The 24,599-nt window shown below is 46.4% G+C and overlaps 1 protein-coding gene across 2 annotated transcripts in view; it reads left to right on the top strand.

The window, feature by feature from the left end:
* Positions 1-2,182: 2,182 nt before the first annotated feature.
* Positions 2,183-24,599, top strand: part of MFHAS1 (multifunctional ROCO family signaling regulator 1) — a 109,299-nt gene continuing 86,882 nt past the window's right edge. The window contains exons 1-2 of one of the 2 annotated variants that reach the window (XM_050801883.1): positions 2,669-5,737; positions 5,820-5,867. In XM_050801883.1, the coding sequence (XP_050657840.1) occupies positions 2,740-5,737; positions 5,820-5,867 (3,046 nt within the window). In that variant the 5' untranslated portion in view covers positions 2,669-2,739. Of the gene's footprint in view, positions 5,738-5,819; positions 5,868-24,599 lie in introns of both variants that reach the window. The other variant, XM_050801884.1, reaches the window with a different exon arrangement.

Raw genomic sequence — 24,599 nt, 5'->3', positions numbered from 1 at the left:
GGATTTTCATTTTTTCAATTGATTCCAGCTTCTGCAGAAGGAAGTATAATTTTCTGATGGCTTCTAAAGAGGAACAGTTAGCAGTTATTGAGATATAATCATGTAACGTGGTGTAGGATGGTGATGTGATGCCTACTCGTCTCCTTACCCAGGCTGAGTTCAAATTTGTGTTAGAAGGAGCTGCAGGATGGAGAATTTGGGGTCTGGCTCAAGAACAGTGTGAGTACAGGTGATAATCACAGGGGAATACATTGCACATGGGGAGTTAGCAGTCCTGCCTCTACCTTGCTGGCTGATTGAGAAGTCACTTTGAGCCCATTTCCTCCTCTGTGGGGGGAAAAAAAGGTCAGCCTAGATAAAACAGAATATTTCTTGTAAATTTCTGACTGTCTATGGGAGGGAGTGTGGGTAGGGCTACCCTGAGCCATTTGAACTCTTGAGAAGTCCTTCAGAGTGAACACAGATCAGCTCTCACTGTTCACTTACTCACATTTCACCTGTGGTGTCAGAGCCTCGGGACCCAGCAGAACTGGGGAACATCTTCCAGTTACAGCATGTAGTCCCTGCAGCCTGATAACCATCACTGGGGTGGATTTCCAGCCTCAGATGTTCAGGTGCTCTCTTTGGAAACACAAACTTCTCACGTTACTGCACCAAATATGGGTACCCAAATGACAGCCATAGCGCATGTCGGGTAGAGCTGCATTGGGTCAAGTGGTGCCTTTAATCAATTAAATGCAGTTTTCGGTCCCTGAAAACTATTTGCTTCCTTATCAGCCAACCTGAAGGGAATGATGGGGGTGACACTGGGAGTCTTGGTGGGTTTCCAGGCTTTCATAAGTTCGGGAGAAATTATTGACTTAGCATAGATGTGAGCTCAAAAAAACATTTCCTAACAGCAAGAAAAGTAAGCATTACAGCTGAAAAATGTACTGTGAGTGTTTCCTGAAATAGCTGTTTTCTTGAATCCACAGAGCAACATGTACTGTATTACTGGGGATATAGTATTTGTTTCACAGGGTTGTTGTGAAGATAAATGGGATACCCCAGATAAAACACCTTGTGTCCCCGCCATCTTAACAACCCTCCTTTAGGCTGGCGGGTCACCTGCTCAAACCCTTCCCCAGGGGGGTTAAAACCTGTGTTTTAGTAGGTTTGATACCGGTGGGCTGAGGGAGATCCTCTAACGCCAGTGCGACCTTGACCCCAGCCAATGTCCAGGCTCTTGACACTATCCAGAGAATGAGTTCAAAGACAACTCAGAAAATAGTGACAATATGGAGATTTATTGCAAAGAGAAAAGTACACACTCAGGAAAAAGGATTGTGGGGGGACTCAAGAGAGGGTCACGCAAACGGGGCTTGGGGCTGCTACCTCTATGGGTTTCTTTAACCAAGGGGTGAAATACTCATGAAAATTCCTGGAAAAGTGTGGCGATTTTTCGGGACTGTGGTGCCACCCATTTTTACTTCAAATATGGGTGTCCCCGGAACTGTCATGGCACTGGTGTGATTTAAGATGTTAAAGAGCATATAATGAAGTCTTAGGAGAAACCTAAGTCAAATCCAGGACCACGTTGCGTCCAGCCAGTCTTAGCCTGCCTGGTACACACCCTGGTTTTCAGGGTCGTATCAGCCCATAGACTCTAGTCAAGTGAAACTGCTGTCTGGAATTTTTTTTCTCCTGTGACCACCCTGCATTACTCCTGTCTCATGCTCAACACAAAATAGGGCCTCAGGAAATAGTTACCAAATGAATGAATGGTTCTGCTTTTGTTTAACCACACTCTTGTCTTAAGCTCCTATGACGATACCCAGGGCCCCCGAGTTCTGCCAGTTCCACTACGGCATGGATGCAGGGCGAGTGGCAGGTGAGCAGGTAAAGGATGAGTAAGGGAAGCCGGCAAATCCGACCCATTAGAGAACAAGAAAAAGAAATCCTTAAGAGACTGGGGGCCAACAAAGAGCCAGGCGCGGGCGAACCCACAACGAGAACCCCGAAGCCCCACATCCGCTGCGGGGACGACCACCCCCCTCAGCGCGGTCCCGGGCGCGGTCCCGCCCCCCGCCCGCCGCCCCCGACCCCGCACCCGGCGCCCTCCGCAGCTCCCGCCCCCGGGGCGGTGCCGGGAAAACGCGGCGCCTCCGCCGGTCACGTGGGGGCCGCTCCGGCGGGCGGCGCTGCCGCTTCCCAATCGCGCCCTCCCAGCGCCGGGGACGCGGCGCCCGCGCTCCCGCCCGAGCCCGGGGAAACCGAGACAAGGAGGCGCCGCCGCCCCCTCCCCGCGGCTGCGCCCCGGCCCTGCGCCCGCAGCATGCCCGCCGCCGGGCCGAGCGCCGCCCTCCCCCAGGAGCTCGAGGAGGCGACGCTGCCGCCGGCCGCGGGGCCGCGGCTGCGAGGGTAGCGGGGCCGGAGCCGGGCACCCCGAGGCGCCGCGCGGCAGGCGGAGAGGGAGGAGGCGCAGGCATCCTCCGCGGCGCGCGGGCGGCGGCCCTGCTGTCCGGCGCGCCCATGGCCCGGTCGCAGGGAGAATGCGAGCTGCCCTGCACGCGCTCGGCGCCCCCCAGAGCAGCTCGCGTAGCCGTCGCCGCCGCCGCCCCCCAGCCGCGGGCGCTCGGCCACTGGCTGCGCTAGGACCCGCGGCCGCTGGCCGCCAAGAGCGGGAGGGCCCGGGGCGCGGCGCGGCATGTAGCTGCGGGCTCCCGCGACCGCGTGAGGCTGTTGGCCCGGGGCCCCGCCATGGCTGGGATGGACAGTGGCAACCTGAAGACGGCGAGGCTGTGGCGGGACGCCGCCCTGCGTGCCAGGAAGCTGCGGAGCAACCTGCGCCAGCTCACGCTCAGCGCCGCCGGGGCCTGCCCCGGGGCCGGGGCCGACGCGCTCGAGTCCCCCGCCTCCCCCCAGCTCGTGCTGCCGGCCAACCTCGGAGACATTGAGGCGCTGAACCTGGGGAACAACGGCCTGGAGGAGGTACCCGAGGGGCTGGGGTCGGCGCTGGGCAGCCTGCGCGTCCTGGTCCTGCGCAGGAACCGCTTCGCCCGGCTGCCCCCGGCGGTGGCCGAGCTCGGCCACCACCTCACCGAGCTGGACGTGAGCCACAACCGGCTGACCGCCCTGGGCGCGGAGGTGGTGAGTGCTCTGAGGGAGCTGCGGAAGCTCAACCTCAGCCACAACCAGCTGCCCGCTCTGCCCGCCCAGCTGGGCGCTCTCGCCCACCTGGAGGAGCTGGATGTCAGCTTTAACCGGCTGACGCACCTGCCCGACTCCCTCTCCTGCCTCTCCCGCCTGCGCACCCTGGACGTGGATCACAACCAGCTCACTGCCTTCCCCCGACAGCTGCTGCAGCTGGTGGCCCTGGAGGAGCTGGACGTGTCCAGCAACCGACTGCGAGGCCTGCCTGAGGATATCAGTGCCCTGTGTGCCCTCAAGATTCTTTGGCTGAGTGGAGCTGAGCTTGGCACGCTGCCTGCCGGCTTCTGCGAGCTGGCCAGTTTGGAGAGCCTCATGCTAGACAACAACGGACTGCAGGCTCTGCCCGCCCAGTTCAGCCGCCTGCAGCGGCTCAAAATGCTCAACCTCTCTTCCAACCTCTTGGAGGAGTTCCCTGCCGCGCTGCTGCCCCTGGCTGGTCTGGAGGAGCTCTATCTTAGTCGCAACCAGCTCACCTCGGTGCCATCCCTTATCTCGGGCCTGGGCCGGCTTCTTACCCTGTGGCTGGATAATAACCGCATCCGCTACCTGCCGGACTCCATCGTGGAGCTGACGGGACTGGAGGAGCTCGTGCTGCAGGGGAACCAGATCGCGGTGCTGCCCGACAACTTTGGCCAGCTCTCCCGGGTGGGCTTGTGGAAGATCAAGGACAACCCACTGATCCAGCCACCCTACGAGGTCTGCATGAAGGGGATCCCCTACATCGCAGCCTACCAGAAGGAACTGGCTCATTCCCAGCCGGCAGTGCAGCCCCGGCTCAAGCTGCTCCTGATGGGGCATAAGGCTGCAGGAAAGACTCTGCTGCGCCACTGCCTCACTGAGGAGAGAGTGGAGGGATGTCCAGGAGGAGGGGACAAGGAGAAGTGCTACCCACCATCACCTCCCCCTGTGAGCAAGGGCATCGAGGTGACCAGCTGGACGGCCGATGCCTCCCGGGGACTGCGGTTCATCGTGTATGACTTAGCTGGGGATGAAAGTTACGAGGTGATCCAGCCCTTCTTCCTGTCCCCAGGCGCCCTATACGTGCTGGTGGTCAACTTGGCCACCTATGAGCCTCGCCGCTTTTCCACCACCGTGGGCTCCTTCTTGCATCGGGTCGGGGCGAGAGTGCCCCACGCGGTAGTGTGCATCGTGGGCACCCACGCGGACCTGTGCGGAGAGCGTGAGCTGGAGGAGAAGTGTCTGGACATTCACCGCCAGATCGCCCTGCAGGAGAAGCACGACGCGGAGGGGCTGAGCCGCTTGGCCCAGGTGGTGGATGAGGCACTGGCCCGGGACTTCGAGCTACGCTCTGCCAGCCCCCACGCAGCCTACTACGGCGTTTCGGACAAGAACCTTCGACGGCGCAAGGCCCATTTCCAATACCTGCTCAACCACCGGCTGCAGATCCTCTCCCCCGTGTTGCCTGTTAGCTGCAGGGACCCGCGCCACTTACAACGCCTTCGGGACAAGTTGCTGTCAGTTGCTGAGCACCGAGAAATCTTCCCCAACTTACACAGAGTACTGCCTCGATCCTGGCAGGTGCTGGAGGAACTGCATTTCCAGCCACCTCAGGCCCAGAGACTGTGGCTAAGCTGGTGGGACTCGGCGCGCCTGGGCCTGCAGGCGGGTCTGACCGAGGACCGACTGCAGAGTGCCCTCTCTTACCTGCATGAGAGCGGCAAGCTACTTTACTTTGAGGACAGTCTGGCCCTCAAGGAGCACGTCTTCCACAACCTCACCCGCCTCATCGACATCCTCAATGTCTTCTTCCAGAGGGATCCCTCCTTGCTGCTGCATAAGCTGCTCCTAGGGACCAGTGGAGAGGGCAAGGCGGAGGGGGAAAGCTCCCCGCCCCTGGCGCTGCCCACCCCGAGCCAGGAACTGCTCCGGGCCACCCAGCTCCATCAATATGTGGAGGGCTTTCTGTTGCACGGGCTCTTGCCAGCTCATGTCATTCGGTTGCTGCTTAAGCCTCATGTCCAGGCCCAGCAGGACTTGCAGCTGTTGCTGGAGCTGCTGGAGAAGATGGGACTCTGTTACTGCCTCAATAAACCCAAGGGCAAGCCTTTGAATGGGTCCACAGCTTGGTACAAGTTCCCATGCTATGTGCAGAACGAGGTGCCCCATGCAGAAGCCTGGATTAATGGGACCAACCTAGCTGGGCAGTCTTTTGTGGCTGAGCAGTTGCAGATTGAATATAGCTTTCCTTTTACCTTTCCACCTGGGTTGTTTGCACGGTACAGTGTCCAGATCAACAGCCACGTGGTGCACAGGTCGGATGGTAAATTTCAGATCTTTGCCTATAGAGGGAAAGTTCCTGTGGTGGTGAGTTACAGACCTGCCAAGGGAGTCCTGCAGCCAGACACCCTGTCCATTGCTAGCCATGCATCACTACCAAATATATGGACCGCATGGCAAGCCATAACCCCCTTGGTAGAGGAACTGAATGTCCTACTTCAGGAATGGCCTGGACTGCACTACACCGTGCACATTCTCTGTTCTAAGTGCCTTAAGAGAGGATCGCCCAACCCACATGCTTTTCCAGGTAAGCGGAGAGAGGGAAGGGGTTCTTGAAGATACTTGGTTCTCATTTGGCTTATGTTTATTTAACTTCATGGGTTCTCCAGGAAAGCTGCGTAAGGAAAACAGGGAGATTTGGAGACGAGTAAAAGACAGTAAGTACCTGAGCATTATGAAATGCAGGCACAAGTGTCATCCTCTCCTAATAGACTCGGACTTCCCAAACGGGTTTCGGTCACAACATTTGCCATCTCCTTTCCCCTCTTGTCGATGTAGCCCACATTTGGTGGAAGGAAATTTCAGGTGGTTGAACAGATGCTGGGCAGTGTCTGATGTTAGCTTCTTACTGAGCCTCGGCTAAAGTGTTTATTAGACACATCTCGAAGGGGTAGATGAGTTTGAGTTTCAAGTGTCCAGTGTCACAATTTTTTAAAAAATTTAAATGTGGGTACCTAGGTGTGTGTATTTATGGGGTCTGTGAGATGTTTGATACAGGCTTGCAATGCATAGAAATCACATCATGGAAAATGGGGTATCCATTGCCTCAAGCATTTAAGCACTCTGCTTACATTCAGAGTGTGTAATTAGAAAGTAAAAATTACCGCTCACTTTTCTTAAGAAATTCCAGAGGAGATCTTTTGTAATTGGAGTGAACGATGGATGACTAAAGACAAAAATTTCAGACTGTAATGCATGACTAAATCCTGGGGCTGCTGCTCGCCTCCGCCCACTGGGGCATGGAAGATAGATGACTGAAATCTTTGAGGGGCGTTTCCTCGGGAATTTCCTGGCAATTTCGAGTTTTATAGACGTCTTAAGGTTTGTTTTTTGGTAAGTGTTAAGCAAATGAAGCTTTCTGGGTGCTTAATAATTGAGATGGAAGGGACAAAAGGCTAAGAGTTTTCTGGGGAGTGTTTTCCAGTAGGCTTTTTTTTTGTTTTCTTTTTTAAGCCATCATAAGCAAGTGGAAGAATTCCAGGACTAGTTGTCTGGTATTTTTTTTGAAGTTCTTTTTTTTTTTTTTTTTTTTTTTCCTTAGAGCAGTTTTAAGTTTATAGCAAAACTGAGCAGAAGGTACAGAGATTTCCTATATATCCCCTTCCCCACATGTGTAGCTTCACCAACATCAGTATCTCCCGCCAGAGCGATACATTTGTTTCAGTTGATAAACCTGCAGTGACACATCAGTATCAGCCAAAGTTCATAGTTTACACAGGGTTTACTCTTTGTGTTGGGCATTCTGTGGGTTTGGACAAACGTCCAATGACCTGTATCCCCCATTATAGTATCATACAGAGTAGTTTCACTGCCTTAAAAATCCTCTGTGCTCTGCCAATTCATTCCCCTCGACCCTGGCAACCACAGATCTTTTTACTGTCTCCATAAATTTTGCCTTTTACTTGTATGGGATTTTTTTTTTTTTTTTTTTTTTTTTTTTTGAGCCTGGTTAATTGGTATCAAACTAGTTTTCAGTTGGGAGCATGTCCATTTCCTCATCCTTTGTAGTTCTTTAAACAACTGTTTTTGTTGTTGTTGTTGTTGTGTGTTTTTTTTTGTGGAGCAGGCTTGGTTAACAACATTCCAAGTGTCCTAAGCACAAACCAGACAGAACAATAGCATCCTTGCACGTTTCTCACCTGGGTCCTCACCTCCAGGGGACACAGAGGGGTGACGAAATGGAAGACTGTGTCCCACTCTGATCTTTGTCCTGGTCAGAGGGGGACAACAAGAATGCAGCTGGTAATAGTATCAGGAAGGAATTGAATACCAATATTTCCGAAGGTGACATCTTTCCGTTGCCCTAGATCTAGGTTGAATTTAATTCTTCAGCATGAAAAAAGCCACTGTATTCAGTTACCAGTCAACTGAGCCGTCCATTCTGTATGTTTATCTGGAATCTTGTCACACTCCATGACTTGGTGGACTCTTCAGTTTGTTTTATATTTGTCAATGTGTGTTATTCATGGAAGCAAGATACTTCTTTATTGTGATACCAAATTGAATAAAGTGACTGGGAGTTACACATTCACAGGGTAGTTTACTGAAGGAGCTACCTGAAGCCATTCTTAAACCAAAGTAATTAAAACAAATGTTATTAACAACAAAAGGAGAGACATAGGTTATTGAGCAAGTAAAGATCTTCTAAGAACTTGGAGGAGTAAGGAATGAGCCTGGAGGTTTTTGTTTTTTGTTTTCTAACCTCAGCTCTTTATGTTTGATTTTTACCAGTCATAAATTCCACAGACAAGCTGGTACTGAGATGCAGAAACAAACCCCTTGTCTTGTTGTTTTGTCTATTTGCCTTTCAAATGAGGCACACCTGGTTTGGCAATCCAGGCTATAAGGAAGAGATTTTTTTTCAACGTGGAAAACATGATTGAAAAAGTGTAAAATTATATATTGAATAGGAATAAATCATCAGTTGTTTTTAGAACACAATTATAAAATATATACATATAAGTATTGGTAAATATTTTTATCTTATTTATAGTCTTTGTTTTTTTTTGAATTGTGTTGTTTTTCAAAAGTAGCAAAGGGCATAGAATAGTAGAACAGATGATTATAGTACATTTTTCATTACATTAAGAAGATGCAAAAAACATTTTCCTCTTCTGTATTTTTCTGTGATTGCCATCATTTGTTAGTAATAGTTACAGTTGCAAAAGACTTGGTAAGAGTTAAAATAATGAGTTAGAAATAAAAGCTAGATGTAGGAACAGAATTATGTTGAGTGTTTAAGTAGAGCATACATTAAAAATAGATTCATTGAATACCTAGATTATTAAAATATATATTAATTCAGCAGAAACCCTTTGAATCTATTGGTAGCCTTTGTCTTTTCGTGTTTTTTTGTTTGTTTGTTTTTTGAGATGGAGTCTTGCTCTCTTGCCCAGGCTGGAGTGCAGTGGCGTGATCTTGGCTGACTGCAACCTCCACCTCTTGGATTCAAGCGATTCTCCTGCCTCAGCCTCCCAGGTAGCTGGGATTAGAGGCATGTGCCACCACACCCAGCTAATTTTTGTATTTTTAGTAGAGACGGGGGTTTTGCCAGGTTGCCCAGCTGGTCTTGAACTCCTGACCTCAGGTGATCTACCCACCTCAGTCTCCCAAAGTGCTTGGATTATAGGCGTGAGCCACTACGCTTGGCCACCTTTGTCTTTTTAAGAAGTCATTTTGCTTTTGGGGACATTAAAAGTTGGTTACTTTTATGTTTTAAAGAAGTGTCAAGTTGTCCTATAAACTATAACAATTTTATATGCAATGCTGAAAAAGGACTTTGAATTTTCTTGGGATGTTAAAGTAAGAGTAAATAGTAAATTACTGTCTCCCTTGATTTTATACAGAAAAAAGTAAATTTGCACTAATATCTTTTAAAATATTTTTATGTGAAAAGTCTATTTTGGCCTTGTCCTATTGGATTTTCTGGTCTGAGCTGCCCTACGGTAGTTGACCATAGGAAGTATAATGATAAATTTCTCTTTTCTTATTTTGGTTTATACAAGAAAAGTAATGGGCAGTGTGCAGTGACTTACGGCTGTAATCCCTTTGCTTTGGGAGGCTGAGGCAGGAGGATCACTTGAGTCCAGGGGTTCGAGACCAGCCTGGGCAATGTAGCCAGACTCCGTCTCTACAAAAAAAAAAAAAAAAAAAAAAAAAATCAGCTGAGCATGCACACTTGTGGTCCCAGCTAGTCCGAGGGCTGAGGTGGGACAATCACTTGAGCATGGGAGTTTGAGGCTGCGGTGAGCTTTGCACTCTGATCCTGTCTCTTTAAAAAAAAAAAAAAGAAATTATTGGAAAACGCACAGCCAGCAATCACTAGTTTCAGAGTTTTTTATAAAAATAAATCACATTTTCAGAGAGATGACCTGTTTGTCTTATTTTAAATAGGTAGTGTGACAACGTGATTATCTTTTTAAGACACCTTATTTAAGACAAATGGGTTGAGTGACAGGAGATTCTTTTGGAAACTCAGAGATGGCCTGTGATGAAGCCTAAATGTCACTGTGAAAGCCTTGACCTACTTTCTCCATCCTGGCCACCATCCCAGCCTGATCAACCTGGTGAAACCCCATCTCTACAAAAAATACAAAAAAATTAGCTGGGCATGGTGGCTACTGGGAAGAATGAGGCATGAGAATCCTTTGAACTTGGGAGGCAGAGGTTGCAGTGAGCTGAGACTGTGCCACTGCGCCCCAGCCTGGGTGACAGAGCAAGACCCTGTCTCCAAAAAGAGTCTTTACCTGCTTCCTGCAGGTACCCTTTCGTTTTTGCAGACTTGCTGCCCGTAGCAGATAGCCAGGATTCCCTTCCTTTTGCTGTTTTCCTTCTCATTACTTGGTCCTGTGTACTTGTCTTAGAGCAAGTTTCTTCTTGTGGGGTATTTGCTTATGCTTTTATTCTGTTCTACCGATATGACCTCTAAACTCGAAAAGTTGACACTGTTGAAGTTGAGCGATGATATATTAGGATGTGGTGGTTAGAACATAGGCCTGCAGCAAGATTCGAGTGCTTTGATATTCCTTTTAAGCAGATGAGTGAATACTGTGTGTTGTTGAATTGGAAGAGTGTGTCTTAGTGAGTCAAACTTGCATTGACTGCAGGTTTTCACTAAATATCCTACTCTCCAAATTATTTAAGGTCATTTTAAAAAATAATGAGAAAGCAATCCAAATCAGTAGATAGAATTAGTTTTGTGGCTTTCTTTAGCTTTACTGTCTTTCATGTACTCAGTAACTTGATGCCTTTCTATATCTCCTGCCAAATGTGTTCTGTCCTTCAGTTTCTTGCAGACGGAGTGTACCTCTCCGACAACACTCAGCATATTTGACTTGTTTTGTTGGTGTTTGGGTGTGTCATGATATCGCTTTGATTAGGTTGTTCACTTGCTTCTTCTGAGCCAGAGACACACCCCAGACTTTGTAGCCTCTTCAGAACCTCTCAGATGTTTGCTGAATGATAGTTTGGTCTTTTGTGAGAAATATCTTTTTTTTTTTTTGAGACAGGGTCTCACTCTGTCACCGAGGTTGGAGTGCACTAGGGCAATAATGGCTTACTGCAGCCTCGATCTCTTGGGCTCAGGTGATGATCCTCCTACCTTAGTCTCCTGAGTAGCTGGGACTCCAGAAATACCCTACAATGCCTGGCTAATTTTTATGGGTTTTTTTTGTTTTTGTTTTTTTTGTTTGTTTGTTTGTTTTTTGTAGAGACGGGGTTTCACTGTGTTGCTCAGGCTGGTCTCAAAGTCTACCTGCCTCAGCCTCCCAAAATGCTGGGATTATAGGCATGAGCCACCATGCCCATCTTAAGAACTGTCTCTTTTTCTTTGTTATTCACACACTCAGTGAAAATCCCAGGTAGTACTGTAATGATTATCTGGCTTTGTTTCGCTTCCCAACTCCCTCCCCCTCACAGTGTTCCTCCAGCATTCCCATTGTGCCTCTATGGCTGGTCTTACCCTTGAATGGGTCCTTCATTTTGACCACTGAAGCAAAGCAAAATTCTTGCCTTATTATATCTAAGTTTTAGAATTACTGGAATTTGAGCATGACCTAGTTGTTTGGATTGAATTAGTCATTGTTTTTAATTTCACAAAGGTTATTCAATATCTCTTTCATTAAACTTTATTAATATTGATGCTTCTTGGCTTTTCTTTTTATGAACAGACCTCTGAACTCCCTGGGACTTTGTTTTATGTAAAAATCAAAACCTTAATCAGATACTAGGATAAACAAATACCGTGCAGAATAGAATTCTAGAAGGCTAGAAAGGCCTTTGGAGTATTTGAATTATTTTAAGTGTTGGGTGCCTTTTCTTTAAACCCTGGAATAGGTTCTCAAGTCCGTCCCGCACAAGTGGTTTAGAATTTTCTAAAGTACTTTTTCTTTAAAATTTTTTTTTTTTTTTTTTTTTTTTTTTTTTGTGAAATAGGGATAGGGCCTTGCTATGTTGCCCAAGCTGCTCTTGATCTCCTGGGCTCAAGTGGTCCTCCCCTCTCAGCCTCCCAAAGTGTTGGGATTAGAGATGTGAGCCACCATACCCAACCAGCATTTTTTATTTAATAGATATTTTATGTCATACTCTGAAGTTATTCCCCTTTGTCTGTGAAGAGGTGAGGGGCTTTAGCTCCATAATATAGGATTGGAATGAGTGGGGAAAGCTGGAATTGGATATTTCTGGTTGTCTTCTCATCTACCCATTAACTTGCTTCTATCCATGGGAGCTCCCCCTCCTTTTTTTTTGGTTTGAGACTGAGTCTCGCTCTGTTGCTCAGGCTGGAGTATAGTGGTGCTGTCTAGGCTCACTGTGACCTCCATCTCCTGGGTTCAAGTGATTCTCCTGCCTCAGCCTCCCAAGTAGCTGGGATTACAGGCATGCACCACCACACCCAGCTAATTTTTGTATTTTTAGTAGAAATGGGGTTCCACTATGTTGACCGGGCTAGTGTTGAACTCCTGACCTCATGTGATCCACCCGCCTTGGCCTCCCAGAGTGCTGGGATTGCAGGGGTGAGCGACCACCCCTGGCCCGTGGGAACTCTTTTTGATTAAGGACACCTGACCATCCATCCATTAGGGCATCAGAATGCCTTTTGATTTTGTTTTGCTTTGTTTTGTTGTGCTTTTGTTTTGGGCAGGTGCAGGCCCAGTACTGCCCTGCCTTGTCTCTGACAGCCTTGGCGTCCCAGTTCCCTGGGGATGGAGGTCTGCTTTGTGTTTCCAGTCCCTGTGGAAAGCACATCAGGTAGGGTCAGCTTGGGGCAGACCCAGTCAGGTCTCAGGCCTGTCTGGTTCAGCTTTTCTTTTCCTTTTGTTTTTGTTTTGAGATGGAGTCTTGCTCTGTCACCCAGGCTGGAGTGCAGTGGCACAGTCATGGCTCACTGCAACCTCCACCTCCTGGGTTCAAGTGATCCTCCTGCCCCAGCCTCCTGAGTAGCTGGGACTACAGGTGTGCACCACCATGCCTGGCTAACTTTTGTATTTTTAGTAGACACAGGGTTTCACCATGTTGGCCAGGTCTCAAACTCCTTACCTCAGATGATCCTCCCTCCTCAGCCTCCCAAAGTGCTGGGATTACGGGCGTGAGCCACTGCACCCAGCCTGGTTCAGCTTTTCTGATTGCAACATTAGTTGCTGGGGAATGGTTGTCAGGTTTACCTTGTTCTCGGGGCTGGCAGCCGTCTCTTCAGCAGGGAGGGATTAGGAACCCCTGTTTGGCCTGCCTTCTCCAAGGCTGCTCTAGCGTGAACGAAGCTGGTCCCTCCCCCGGCTTGGCTTTTGAAGTCTGTGCAGTGTGTAGAACCCAGAGTGACTGACGGGCATCTCAGACAACCACAGAACACCTGTGATGATGTGTCATTGTTGAACTCTAAAGACCCTCTCATATGTTAGGAGTGGCAGCATCACTGCACAGGTACATACTGTCCTGTCTGCGTTCTCACACTTCACGTGATGATCCAGGACTCTGTGCAGTGCCTGGTGCAGGGCTGAGCAGGTAGAAGGGGCTCAGAGCAGGTTGGTTATTTTGAAAGAACTCAAGAAACTCTCGTGTTTATTTTATTTTATTTATTTTTTTGAGACAGAGTCTCACTCTGTCTCCCAGGCTGGGGTGCGATGGCGCGATCTCAGCTCTCTGCAGCCGCCACCTCCCAGGTTCAAGCCATTCTCCTGCCTCAGTCTCGTGAGTAGCTGGGATTATAGGCGCGCGCCATCATGCATGGCTAATTCTTAATTGATGCCTGGCAAGTGCTTTTTTGGTTGTTTATGGTTTTGTTTGTTTTTGTTTGTTTTGAGACTGAGTCTTGCTCTGTTGCCCAGGCTGGAGTGCAGTGCCACTATCTGAGCTCACTGTAATCTCCACCTCCCAGGTTCAGGTGATTCTCCTGCCCCAGCCTCCTGAGTAGCTGGGATTACAGGCACGCATCACTATCCCCAGGTAATTTTTATATGTTTTTTAAGTAGAGACGGGGGTTTCTCTATGTTAGCAAGGCTGGTCTCAAACTCCTGACTTTAGGTGGCCTGCCCGCGTTGGCTTCCCAAAGTGCTGAAATTATAGGTGTGAGCCACCATGCCTGGCCTGTGATGTTCTTTATCTTAAAGTATGCATTTTAAAGGAAACCAGTGTCATTTTCCCATATGGTTTTTCTGGTGTACACATTCCTGTCCTCCATATCTATCCCCTAATTCTTACAGAAATGGGGGAAGAGTGGGCAAGGGGTGCTTAGCAGCAGGATGCAATTGTGCATTTAATGTAGGAGCTGGCCACGGAACGCCTTCTACCACCTGACCTTGAGGCAGTGAACACTCCAACCTTCCAAAGCTGATGGTTCCCTGGCTGCTTCTTTCTTTCTTTTATTTTGAGACGGAACCTCACTCTGTCACCAGGTTGGAGTGCAGTGGCTCAATTATCCTGCCTAGGTTCAATTGATTCTCCTATCTCAGCCTCTCGAGTAGCTGGAATTACAGGCAACTGTCACCATGCCTGACTAATTTTTGTATTTTTAGTTGAGACAGGGTTTCACCATGCTGACCAGGCTGGTCTCAAAGTCCTGACCGCAGGTGATCCGTCCGCCTCAGCCTCCCAAAGTGCTGGGGTTACAGGTGTGAGCCACTGCGCCTGGCCCCAACTACTTCTAACCGAGCCCCGACCCTCCCTTGACTTTAGCCTCTATAGGGGGTGCATATAGATGGTGAGGAGCATGAGGTCTGATGGTGGAGGTGGAATAGGTGCAGGAAGGAAGATGTTTTCAGTGGTTCCCAGAAAGTGTGGACAGGTTACACCTGCTGGTGTGAGTTCCTGGAAGGCCATGGAAGAGTGACTGGCGTAATGCAGAGATGATCGCATGTGTACTCTATATGATGGTGGCAGCATGGATAACAATTCCCAGATTCCACTGCCAGCAGGGCTGACTTATTCGTGGAGAGCAAGAAGGAAACATTCTGAGTTATTTTTATTTTTGGCACTAAATGTTTCAAAACATTTTTCCTTCCTCAATCCCTTAGCTGAAAATACTGGGGCTTTGTTTATTAAAAGAGTAAATTTAATGAAAAGCTATCACCAGCAAGTTTTTTTCTTTTTCTGTACATTTGTAGAAGCAAAGAGTCTAAAAGTTCACGTTGGAGCAGGGGAAGGCTGTGGGCAGACGAAGGCAGAGGCACTGGGTTACTGGTGGTGGGCTTGCAGGGACATTGTGAGTTTGGAGCCTGTTTCACCCACTTTAGGAAGGGATGGGTCGGGCGTGGTGACTCACACCTGTAATCCTAGCACTTTGGGAGGCCAAGGCAGGTGGATCACTTGAGGTCAGGAGTTCAAGAACAGCCTGGCCAATGTGGCGAACCCTCATCTCTACTAAAAATACAAAAATTAGCCAGGTGTGGTGGCGTGTGCCCGTAATCCCAGCTACTCGGGAGGCTGAGGCAAGAGAATCACTTGAACACAGGAAGCGGAGGTTTCAGTGAGCGGAGATCGTGCCACTATACTCCAACCTGGGCGACAAAGCAAGACTCCATCTTGGGGGGGAAAAAAAAGGAAGGGATGTCCTGCCCTAGACCGGCAGCCCCCAGCACCCAGCCTATTGCAGTGGTTTCCTTCACTTTTGCAAATCTGAACAAGCACACTTGGGAGAAGGGTGAGGAGGCGGGGAAACTGGAGTCATATTAAGACTGCTGTCTGGAGGTTTCTGTTTTGCGTGTGCCATTCTGCTTTTTGGGTGATGTGGTTTAATGAGTCAAGCCCTGATGACTGATGCTGCTCTTCTTCCTCATCTTCCTCCTCCTCCTCCTATTGAGTGAAAGTCACATAATACGAAAACGTCATTTTAAAGTGAATTATTCCATGTCATTTAGTACATTCCCAGTGTTGTGCACCTGCCACATCTCAGCCAAGCATCTTTGGAGGGGTGGGGCAGATACATTGGTGGCATTCTTCTGGGGCCTGGGAATTCTTTTGCCAGGCTTTGTAGCAACTTTCTTTCCAAGGTATGACTTAAGAAGAGTAGGGGTTTTGGGGCTAGGCCTGAAGATGCAGTGTTGATTGGAGATCTTTGACTTGGTTGTGGGGATTCTTAGTGTGCATGAGAGGACAGAAAGGAGGGCATCCAGGCCTCCTGGTCTGTTCTGGGGTTTATGTGATTTAATGAGGGGCTGATACACACAGGCTCTGTAAAAAAACACATAGAAGAGAAGTACAAATGAACGTTGTGTAATTCCTGTCTTCTGCATAGAGCTTTTTTTTAAACATAAATTTTAAGTTTAGCTCTGGAATGACTGGCAAGACTCAATTGAAGGTAGGGTGGCAGCCGGTGGTGATGGTGGCAGTGATACACATTTAGATGATTACCAAATTAGACAGATAACTTTCATCAGTCACTGTTGAATACCTGTTCTATACAGAAGTTTGTACTGAACTAGGAGTTCTAGGAAAATAAAATACATGATCTAGGGCATGGGGAACTGTGTTGGGATTTTGGTTAATGTCGTTGATTCTTGTAAATATGGAATCTGACCTCATATGGAGAAAATCATTTGCGTATTTGAAAATTACTTTGGGGGGAACCGTGGCTTTTGATTTTTCCAGAAAAAAAATGTGATCCTCCTGAGCAAAGCAGGCTGCAGCTTTGAATTTCCTTCATATGTATGAGTAGGTGGAAAGTAATGCTCAAGTCATTCTTTTGAGTTGACTTTCAGTTTGGATTATTTGTTTGCGAGAAATCTCAGGCAGAATTTGTAAGGATGCTGGAAAAAGAAAATTCAGTGTACATCAGGCTTTCTAAAAACTTTCCAAACGGATCAGCCTTTCCGAGGAAAAGAAATGCCTCTTCTTCAGAAGTCCTTACCTTTTTTTTTTTTGAGATGGGAGTCTTGCTCTGTTGCCCAGGCTGGAGTGCAGTGGTACGATCTTGGCTCACTGCAACCTCTGCCTCCTTGGTTCAAGTGATTCTTCTGCCTCAGCCTCCCAAATAGCTGGGACTATAAGCGCGTGCCACCATTCCCGGCTAACTTTTTTTGTATTTTTAATAGAGACGGGGTTTCACCATGTTGGCCAGGCTGGTCTCAAACTCCTGACCTTAAGTGATCCTCCTGCCTTGGCCTCCCAAAGTGCTGGGATTACAGGCACGAGTCACCTTGCCTGGCAGTAGTCCTTACCTTTCTTGTCATTTATAGACTTGCTCACATTTGGGGAAGGATTCAAATAATTAGTCATTTCCAGACACCAGAGATTACATGAACACTGACTCTAAAGACAGCATCCGTTAAAATGCATACCATCATAATAAAAATATATGACTGCTGGATTTCTTTGCTGAGAGATGCTTTGATGAAGCACTTTTCTACTATTAGCATATTAAATGTTGAGGAAATTAAAGAGTTTAATTTTCTTAGATCCTCCTTATTCCTAAAATGAAGTCTATGCTATTAACATTGTATTAGTACTAGGTTATAGTAGTAGTGAATTTTAGGCCTATAGAATAAGCCTTCCTCTCTTACTCCTCACTCTTTCTGTCCTTCCTTCCCTCCTGTTTTCCTTTCTTTTTAAAGAAGGAATTTTTAAAAAGGTAATGGAAAGGGAAAATATAAAATCAGAAAAATATTTCCCCTGGGTGCCGTTGTTTGACTTACCAACTTTATTATTGTTTTCATATGATTCTTGTTTTTCATGTCATAAAGGTTATTGTTTTAATCATCATATCAGTCTCCCTATTTTTGAAGAATAATAGAAGAGGTGACAATGTTGACATTTTCTTATGTCGCAGAGACGGTGCTAAGTGCCTCCTAGGGGTGATCTCATTTAATCCCCACAGCAACCCTAGGAAGTAGGTATTATTACTGTCTTTGTTTTCAGAAGGAGAAGTTGACGTTGAAACCCCGTCTCTACTAAAAAAAAATACAAAAGACTAGCCGGGCGACGTGGCGGGCGCCTGTAGTCCCAGCTACTCGGGAGGCTGAGGCAGGAGAATGGCGTAAACCCAGGAGGTGGAGCTTGCAGTGAGCTGAGATCCGGCCACTGCACTCCAGCCTGGGCGTAAGTGAATTCCCCCAGAGTTAGAGAACTCTGGGGTATCAGCCCCGAACCTCTGCTCTGACCCACCATCGTGTGGGTCTCAGATTGCCATTGATTTCCAGAATACACCAACTCACCTCCTCTCCCTTCATATTCTAAATTCTGGGCAGACAGGGTCTGGTACTGCATGGGAGCTGCCCGTGCATAGCTCAGCGGAGGTCATGGTCAGGTAGAGGTAAGGTGGGGAGAGCGCCATCAGGGGTCTCAGAAAAAGGTTCCTGGAAAGGCCACACTGCAGTTGAGTGTCAGAGGCTGATTTCCAGTTAACCACCTGAAGAAGGGAGGTGGAGCATTTCAAGTTAGAATGCCATTTAAAAGGCAGGGAGCAGACAATACTTCAGCGGGCCTAGGGGTGGGCATGTGTGCACAGATGTGTTTTGCATTTAGAAATTATAATGAGGGAGAGGCTTCTTTGTTTAAATGACATTCATGGACCGGTAGACACTTGCCAGTGACCCACTGGCCCATCAACTAGAGTTTTGGAAGCATTGTTCTGGCCTGTCCCTTTGGCATTGGGCTGGGCTCTCTTGAGACCTTGGAAGAGATTTATGGCTGGGAAAACGGAAGGGTAGTTTTACATGATTTGCTCAGACTCATAATCAAGTTATTGTTAAGCTGAGAGAACACCTGCTCTGCCGAGCCATGTCTAAGCGTGCTCCTGGTCACTTTCACCGTGTCAGAGTAGAGGGAGAGGAGGAGCGTTGGTTATTCATTCTAACGTTAGCCAGAGAGCTGCATGCCTCTGTAATCCCTAGGAATGTATCCCAGAACATCGATTTTCCTTGCTCTAAATCTTACCCTAATAGACCCTGCAATGAAGGCAAATTCGGATCTGACACAATTACCATTTTATTGTGGGCTGTTTAAGTTTCACTATATGTATTTTACGCTTTTTTGTGTGCGGCACTACTCACTGACTGAAAATGCCATTTTTATTAAATTTGTATTAATGGAACACCATAGTTTTTTTGTTTTTGTTTTTGTTTATTTTTTTGAGCCTGGGTCTTACCTTGTCACCCAGGCTGGAGTGTGCAGTGGCACAATCACAGCTCACTGTAGCCTTGACTTTCTGGGTTCCGGTGATCCTCCCACCTCAGCCTCCCCAGTAGTTGGGACTACAGGCACATCCCACCATGCCCAGTTAGTTTTTGTATTTTTTGTAGAGACAGGATTTTGCCACGTTGCCTGGGCTGGTCTCGAACTGCTGGGCTCCAGCAATCCACTCACCTTGGCCTCTCAAAGTGCAGGGATTACAGGTGTGTGCCGCTGTGCCCAGCCCTGGACCACCATGTCTTATGCACTTCATTTGTTGGACACTACTTACCATGCTATGACAGTGGTATCTTTTTTTTCCTTTTTCTTTTTTTTTTTGACTAAATCTCACTCTGTCATGCAGGCTGGAGTGCAGTGTCTGGATCTTGGCTCGCTGCAACCTCCACCTCCCCGGTTCAAGCAATTCTCCTACCTCAGTCTCCCACGTAGCTGGGACTACAGGCATGCACCACTATGCCCGGCTAATTTTTGTATTTTTAATAGAGATGGGGTTTCACCATGTTGGCCACGCTGGTCTCGAACTCCTAACCTCAGGCAATCCACCTGCCTCAGCCTCCCAAAGTGCTGGGATTACAGGCATGCGCCACCACACCCGGCCGACAGTGGTTTCTTGCATCTTACCGTCATTTGAGTTTGTCTTCCCTTGCCTGCCAACTTACCAAGTTTCCTCAATTACATTTAACCAAATCCTAGGAAGGACAAGATATTTTTAAGTGTTAGTTTATATTTTGTTTCTATTTGCTTTATAATTTGACTTGAAACAGTTGGGATTTGGTGGTGTTTTCTAATTGAAGCATTATAATATGGTGGTTAGTTGCAAGAGCTCTTGCGGTAGACTGCTGGGCTCTACCCTGTGCCACTGCTTCTTAGCTGTGTGACTTTAGGCATCATAATAGTTTGTGTTGGTCCTGAGGATTGAGTTATATGTGTTAAATGCTTAGAACAATGCTTGAACCTGGCAAGAGCTCAATAGGAGTTTGCTGCTGTTTCCACCATTCCAGAAGGTACAAGAGTCTAAACATACATTTAGAAGAGTGATAAGTTTGTGGATAAAAACTATTTTCTTCATAGAAGAGGTGGAATACAGTATGATCTCTGTTCATATGAACACCTTATGCTCTTTTAAAAATACTTTTTCCTCTTTATAAAAACTTACAGGCCGGGCACGGTGGCTCACACCTGTAATCCCAGCACTTTGGGAGGCCGAGGTGGGTGGATCACGAGGTCAGGAGTTCGACACCAGCCTCACATGGTGAAATCCCGTCTCTACTAAAAAAATGCAAAAATTAGCTGAGTGTGTTGGCGTGCACCTGGAATCCCAACTACTCAGTAGGCTGAGGCAGGAGAATCGCTTGAACCCAGAAGGCAGAGGTTGCAGTGAGCTGAGATCGTGCCACTGTACTCCAGCCTGGGTGACAGAGCGAGAGTGACTCAAAAAAACATAAAAAATTTGGAGGGTAGAAGAAAAAAAAAGTTTCCCATGGTGGGTGTCTAAAGTAATCACTACACATTTTGCTTTGTGTCTTTTAGCTTTGTTTCCTCCTTAAGCTTAGTATTTAAAAATATGTAGTTATAATTGTGTAAATAATTCCAATATCAATTTTTAAACAGGCTAACATGAATATAATTTCCTGTGATTAATATTTATACAGTAATTAAAAATGTTTGCATAATAGTACATCAAGGTGATTTTTCACCTTTGTTTTTTTAACTTTGTGTTCTTTTTGTTTATCCAACCATTTGTGCTCTTGTTCCCAGTATTTTTTGTGAGTGATTCTCTGATGACTGTATTCCTTTATAAAAACTCTTTTTTATTTGGGCAGTAATCCCCAAAGCAGAGTCATCGAGTCAAAGGTAAAGAATGTCATTAAATCTCAATACACGTTTACGATGCTTCCCATGAGGGTGGGCACGTCAGATGCAAGATCTTTGTCACTGTACCTCCTCAACATTGGGTATCATCTATAAAATGCACTAACATTTAATGGAAAACAATATGTCACTGGTGACTAAAGATTTTCACTAGTGGATGTGAACATTTTCTTGTATAAATGTGGCCTAATTGTGTTGCTTCTTTTCTGAATCCTCTGATAACATCTTTTGGCATCATCTGGGTGGTTTTTCTTTTTTTTTTTCCAATCACAGTGTTTTATCTGTTTATATTAACTCTTCATATATGAAAGATAATAACCTTTTGTCTATCATACTTAAAGGCATTTTTTTTTCTAGCTTGTTTCCCTTTTTGCGTTAAAAACCTTTGATGTTTTGAAGTTTTAAATTCCATTCGGTATAGTAATAGCTTCCACTGTGCTTTCTTCTAGAGCTTAAAAAAAAAAAAACCTTATAACAGTTTTCTAAATACAAAGGTGACAGCAGGAGTCACATAGTGATTCTTCACCCTTATGACTTTAACTAAATAAAGAATAAAGAAATAAAGAAAATAAAGAAAGTACTATCCATATGTGGATGGTAGATTCATTAGCAAAGGCCCCTTTTTGATAACCCCTCCCCAAACCGTCTCCTCTGTAAAATGTTTCTTGCTGATTTCTTCCAGGGAAAATAAAGCATGTATTTGCATATATTTTAACAGGAATGAGATCATGCTGTACTCATTGTTCTGCACCTCACATTCGATCACTTCAGAATATATTTTTGAGATACCTCCATATGAACAGCTATAACCCTGTTATAGAAGATTGTATGTGTGTGTGTGTGTGTGTGTGTGTAGAATGTTATAGTATATTTTACAAATATAGCCCAGTATTCTCCCAGTGGATGTACTGTTTAGTCACGCCTATACTGACAGACCTTTGACCCTTTCCAGATTCTTAAGCTAAGTATGTTCTCTACCTTCCAGAGGTTTAAGAAATACTCAGTTTTATTTCCTTCAGGGTTAATAATCCCTCTCTATGCTCGGAACACTCTTGAGATGCAATTAGAAAAAGACAAATCTCTAAATCAAAGTGGTGGGACCTAAAAAAAGCCTCGAGGGTTATGAAGGCTTCACTTTGTGATTTGAAACAAGGTACTTTTTTTAAATTGGCTTTGGTGATGCATATTGGAACACCATTGTTTTCAGCATAATTTATGTGTTTCACAGCTTAATTCAGCCATTACACGTGATGCAGTGTTTAGACATAGCAATAATTACAAATTGTACATGTTTACAGATAAACATACCTCTGATCAAAATAAAACAGTGGCAGCAAGAATGATGTTCTGTCCATGTAAGAAATCGATGAAGAATAATTAAGAATGAACTGTATCTCATTGACTCAAAACATTGCATCTGCCTTTCTGTCCCATCTGTTTTCTGAACAAAAATCTGCCTGTGCCACGTGGTTGTTTTTATTTGTATCCTATAACCAGCCTCTTGAGTTCCACACCATTGTATTTTCTACACTTAAGCTTAGTGTGTTTTGCACAGGAAATGTTTCTTGGATGTTTTATCCTCATACCAAGTGAGAATTTAAAATTTAAGAGATTACCCACACTCTTTGCTTTTCTGTACATGTGATGAAGAAAGAGTGGGTCTAACCCAGCACACTAAAATGTGTTTGACCTGTAAAAAAAAAAAAAAAACCAGTAAGCAATTAAATCCTGTTATAGTTGCTTCTGTGTTTAAAACGTACTTAATGGCATATATATTTACTTGAAGCTAACAAAGTCCCCAGTCAGGTTCTTGGGAGTTTTTTTTACAGGGCTCATTGAAGTGTTTGGTCTTTAAAATCCTTCATCTCATGCTAACTGCCAAGTCAATGCAGACAGTATGGCCGAACAGAGCTGGTCACATTTTCCCTGAACATGCTATTAAAAATATATTCGCTGGGATTCTTTTGACTCGTGGCATAGCTGAGGTGCCTTTGATTCAGGAGGGCTGTTGCTTATGAATTGCATGTGGAAGAACTAAAAATAGAAATGTGAATTTTCCAAAAGAACGCTATGATACCAAAAATGGCTCATTGGCTTGCCTAGAGCTGGGCTGTTTTGTGCCCAAGGTACAGTAATAAGAACTGGGATGCAAAGCCCTGTAGGGTGCATCTGTCCCCTTCCCTGACACCACTCACCCCCAGATGGCTCGTGAGTGGCACTGTGTGGTTGTCTCCGTCTCACTCTTGCGCAATGTTCTGCTGCCTGTCTGGGATGGAGCAGGTGTTCTTTTGAATGTATTTGTTAAGCCTCTGAAATGTATGCATTTCCCCCTCCCCAAGCAAAACACACGTGTGCATGCTCTGTGCTTTTCCCTGGTTACTGTATTGTTCCCATCGCTTTTTTATTTTTATTTTTTCCCTTGGGTTAGGGAAAATCCACTCATTTTCTATTTGGTCCCTTCAGGAATTTGCCTTAGGGGCTGTTGGGCCAGGCTTCACTGCAGCCAGACAGAGCTTATCAGCTGTGTGTTAACCTCTCCCAGACACTTCTTGAACACTGTTCTTGCAAGAGAGCCCATGCATCTGAACCTCCTCTGTGTAATGTGGTGCGGCATTAAAAGCTTACCCAAATAGCAGGGATGATTGCATCTTGTTGATTTCCAGGGCTGATAACATTTTCTTGCTTAGCTAAAAAGAAAAGCCAGATGACTGTTTCCAGGAACTGATAAACTGCCGTGCATCGGGCCCCAGGTGGTCCGCATGAAGGAAGCTACAAGGTTGGAGTCCTCCTGCTGTCCCCTTTTACAGTTCATAAATCTTCTGATTTATGGGGCCATTTGTGATTGCAGACACGTTTATTCATGGGGGATTTCCATCAAGATCATAACCCACTGTAAAGCAGGAGGAAGAATCAGGAATTAGAATGGTGTACATTGTTCTTTGTTAGAAAAGAATCCTGATTCTTTGGTCATAGACAAATATTTGCTTTTGAAGAATCTGGTGGTGTGTCGGTGGCTTTGTTCACATCAGTGCACAATCACATGCTCTCTTGCCGCCCAAGGACGCAGAAGCTTATGTTACACGGATCATTTTATAATGTTTGCCATCCAGGCATGTGTTATTCAAAGTGTGAGTAACTTTTTGCCTTATCTCCTCTTCCTTCCCTCCCTCTCCCTCCTCTGATTTAGCTCATTTCTGGAATGGGGCAGATTTTCATCTCAGGGAGTTGATAATGGTTTCCTAGGGAGGGTGACAGAACAAGTGTCACCTTAGCTATAGCTGGAGATGAATATTGCCATGCAGCTTACTTGCTTTATGTTAAACCAGCATTAGGGAAAGAGGCCTTGCATCTTTGATCAGCAGGATGTTACCTCTCCCAGGCACTTCTTGAATGCCATTCATCCATCTGAGCCCATGCATCTGAGCCTTGGATGAAATTAAAGGCAGTGGATTAGGAAGTCGGGGGCCTGGACCTCTGGGAAGCCCCTTGACCTCCCTGGGCCTCAATTTCTTCTATAAATAGGAAGAAATAATTCTAACAATTCCTAAGCATTTGCTGCTGCTGTCAGTGTCTCCTTAGATGTTGTGAGGGGGAAAGGAATGAATGGAGGTCAAGTCCCCAAGTAGTTTTGTGTTTGTCTGTTTGTGATCACTGTGTCGCCAGGCTGGAGTGCAGTGGAGTAATCTTGGCTCACTACGGCCTCCACCTCCCGGGTTCAAGTGATTCTTGTGCCTCAGCATCATGAGTAGCTGGGATTACAGGCTTGTGCCACCACGCCCAGCTAATTTTTGTAGTTTTAGTAGAAACGGAGTTTCACCACGTTGATGAGGGTGGTCTCAAACTCCTAACCTCAAGTGATCCATCCACCTTGGCCTCCCAAAGTGCTGGGATTACAGGTGTGA

This window comes from Macaca thibetana, chromosome 8 (genome assembly GCF_024542745.1).
Source record: "Macaca thibetana thibetana isolate TM-01 chromosome 8, ASM2454274v1, whole genome shotgun sequence".
NCBI classification, from domain to species: Eukaryota; Metazoa; Chordata; class Mammalia; order Primates; family Cercopithecidae; genus Macaca; species Macaca thibetana.
The sequence above is the reverse complement of the archived record's forward strand: the minus strand, read 5'-3'. Positions and strand labels throughout refer to the sequence as shown.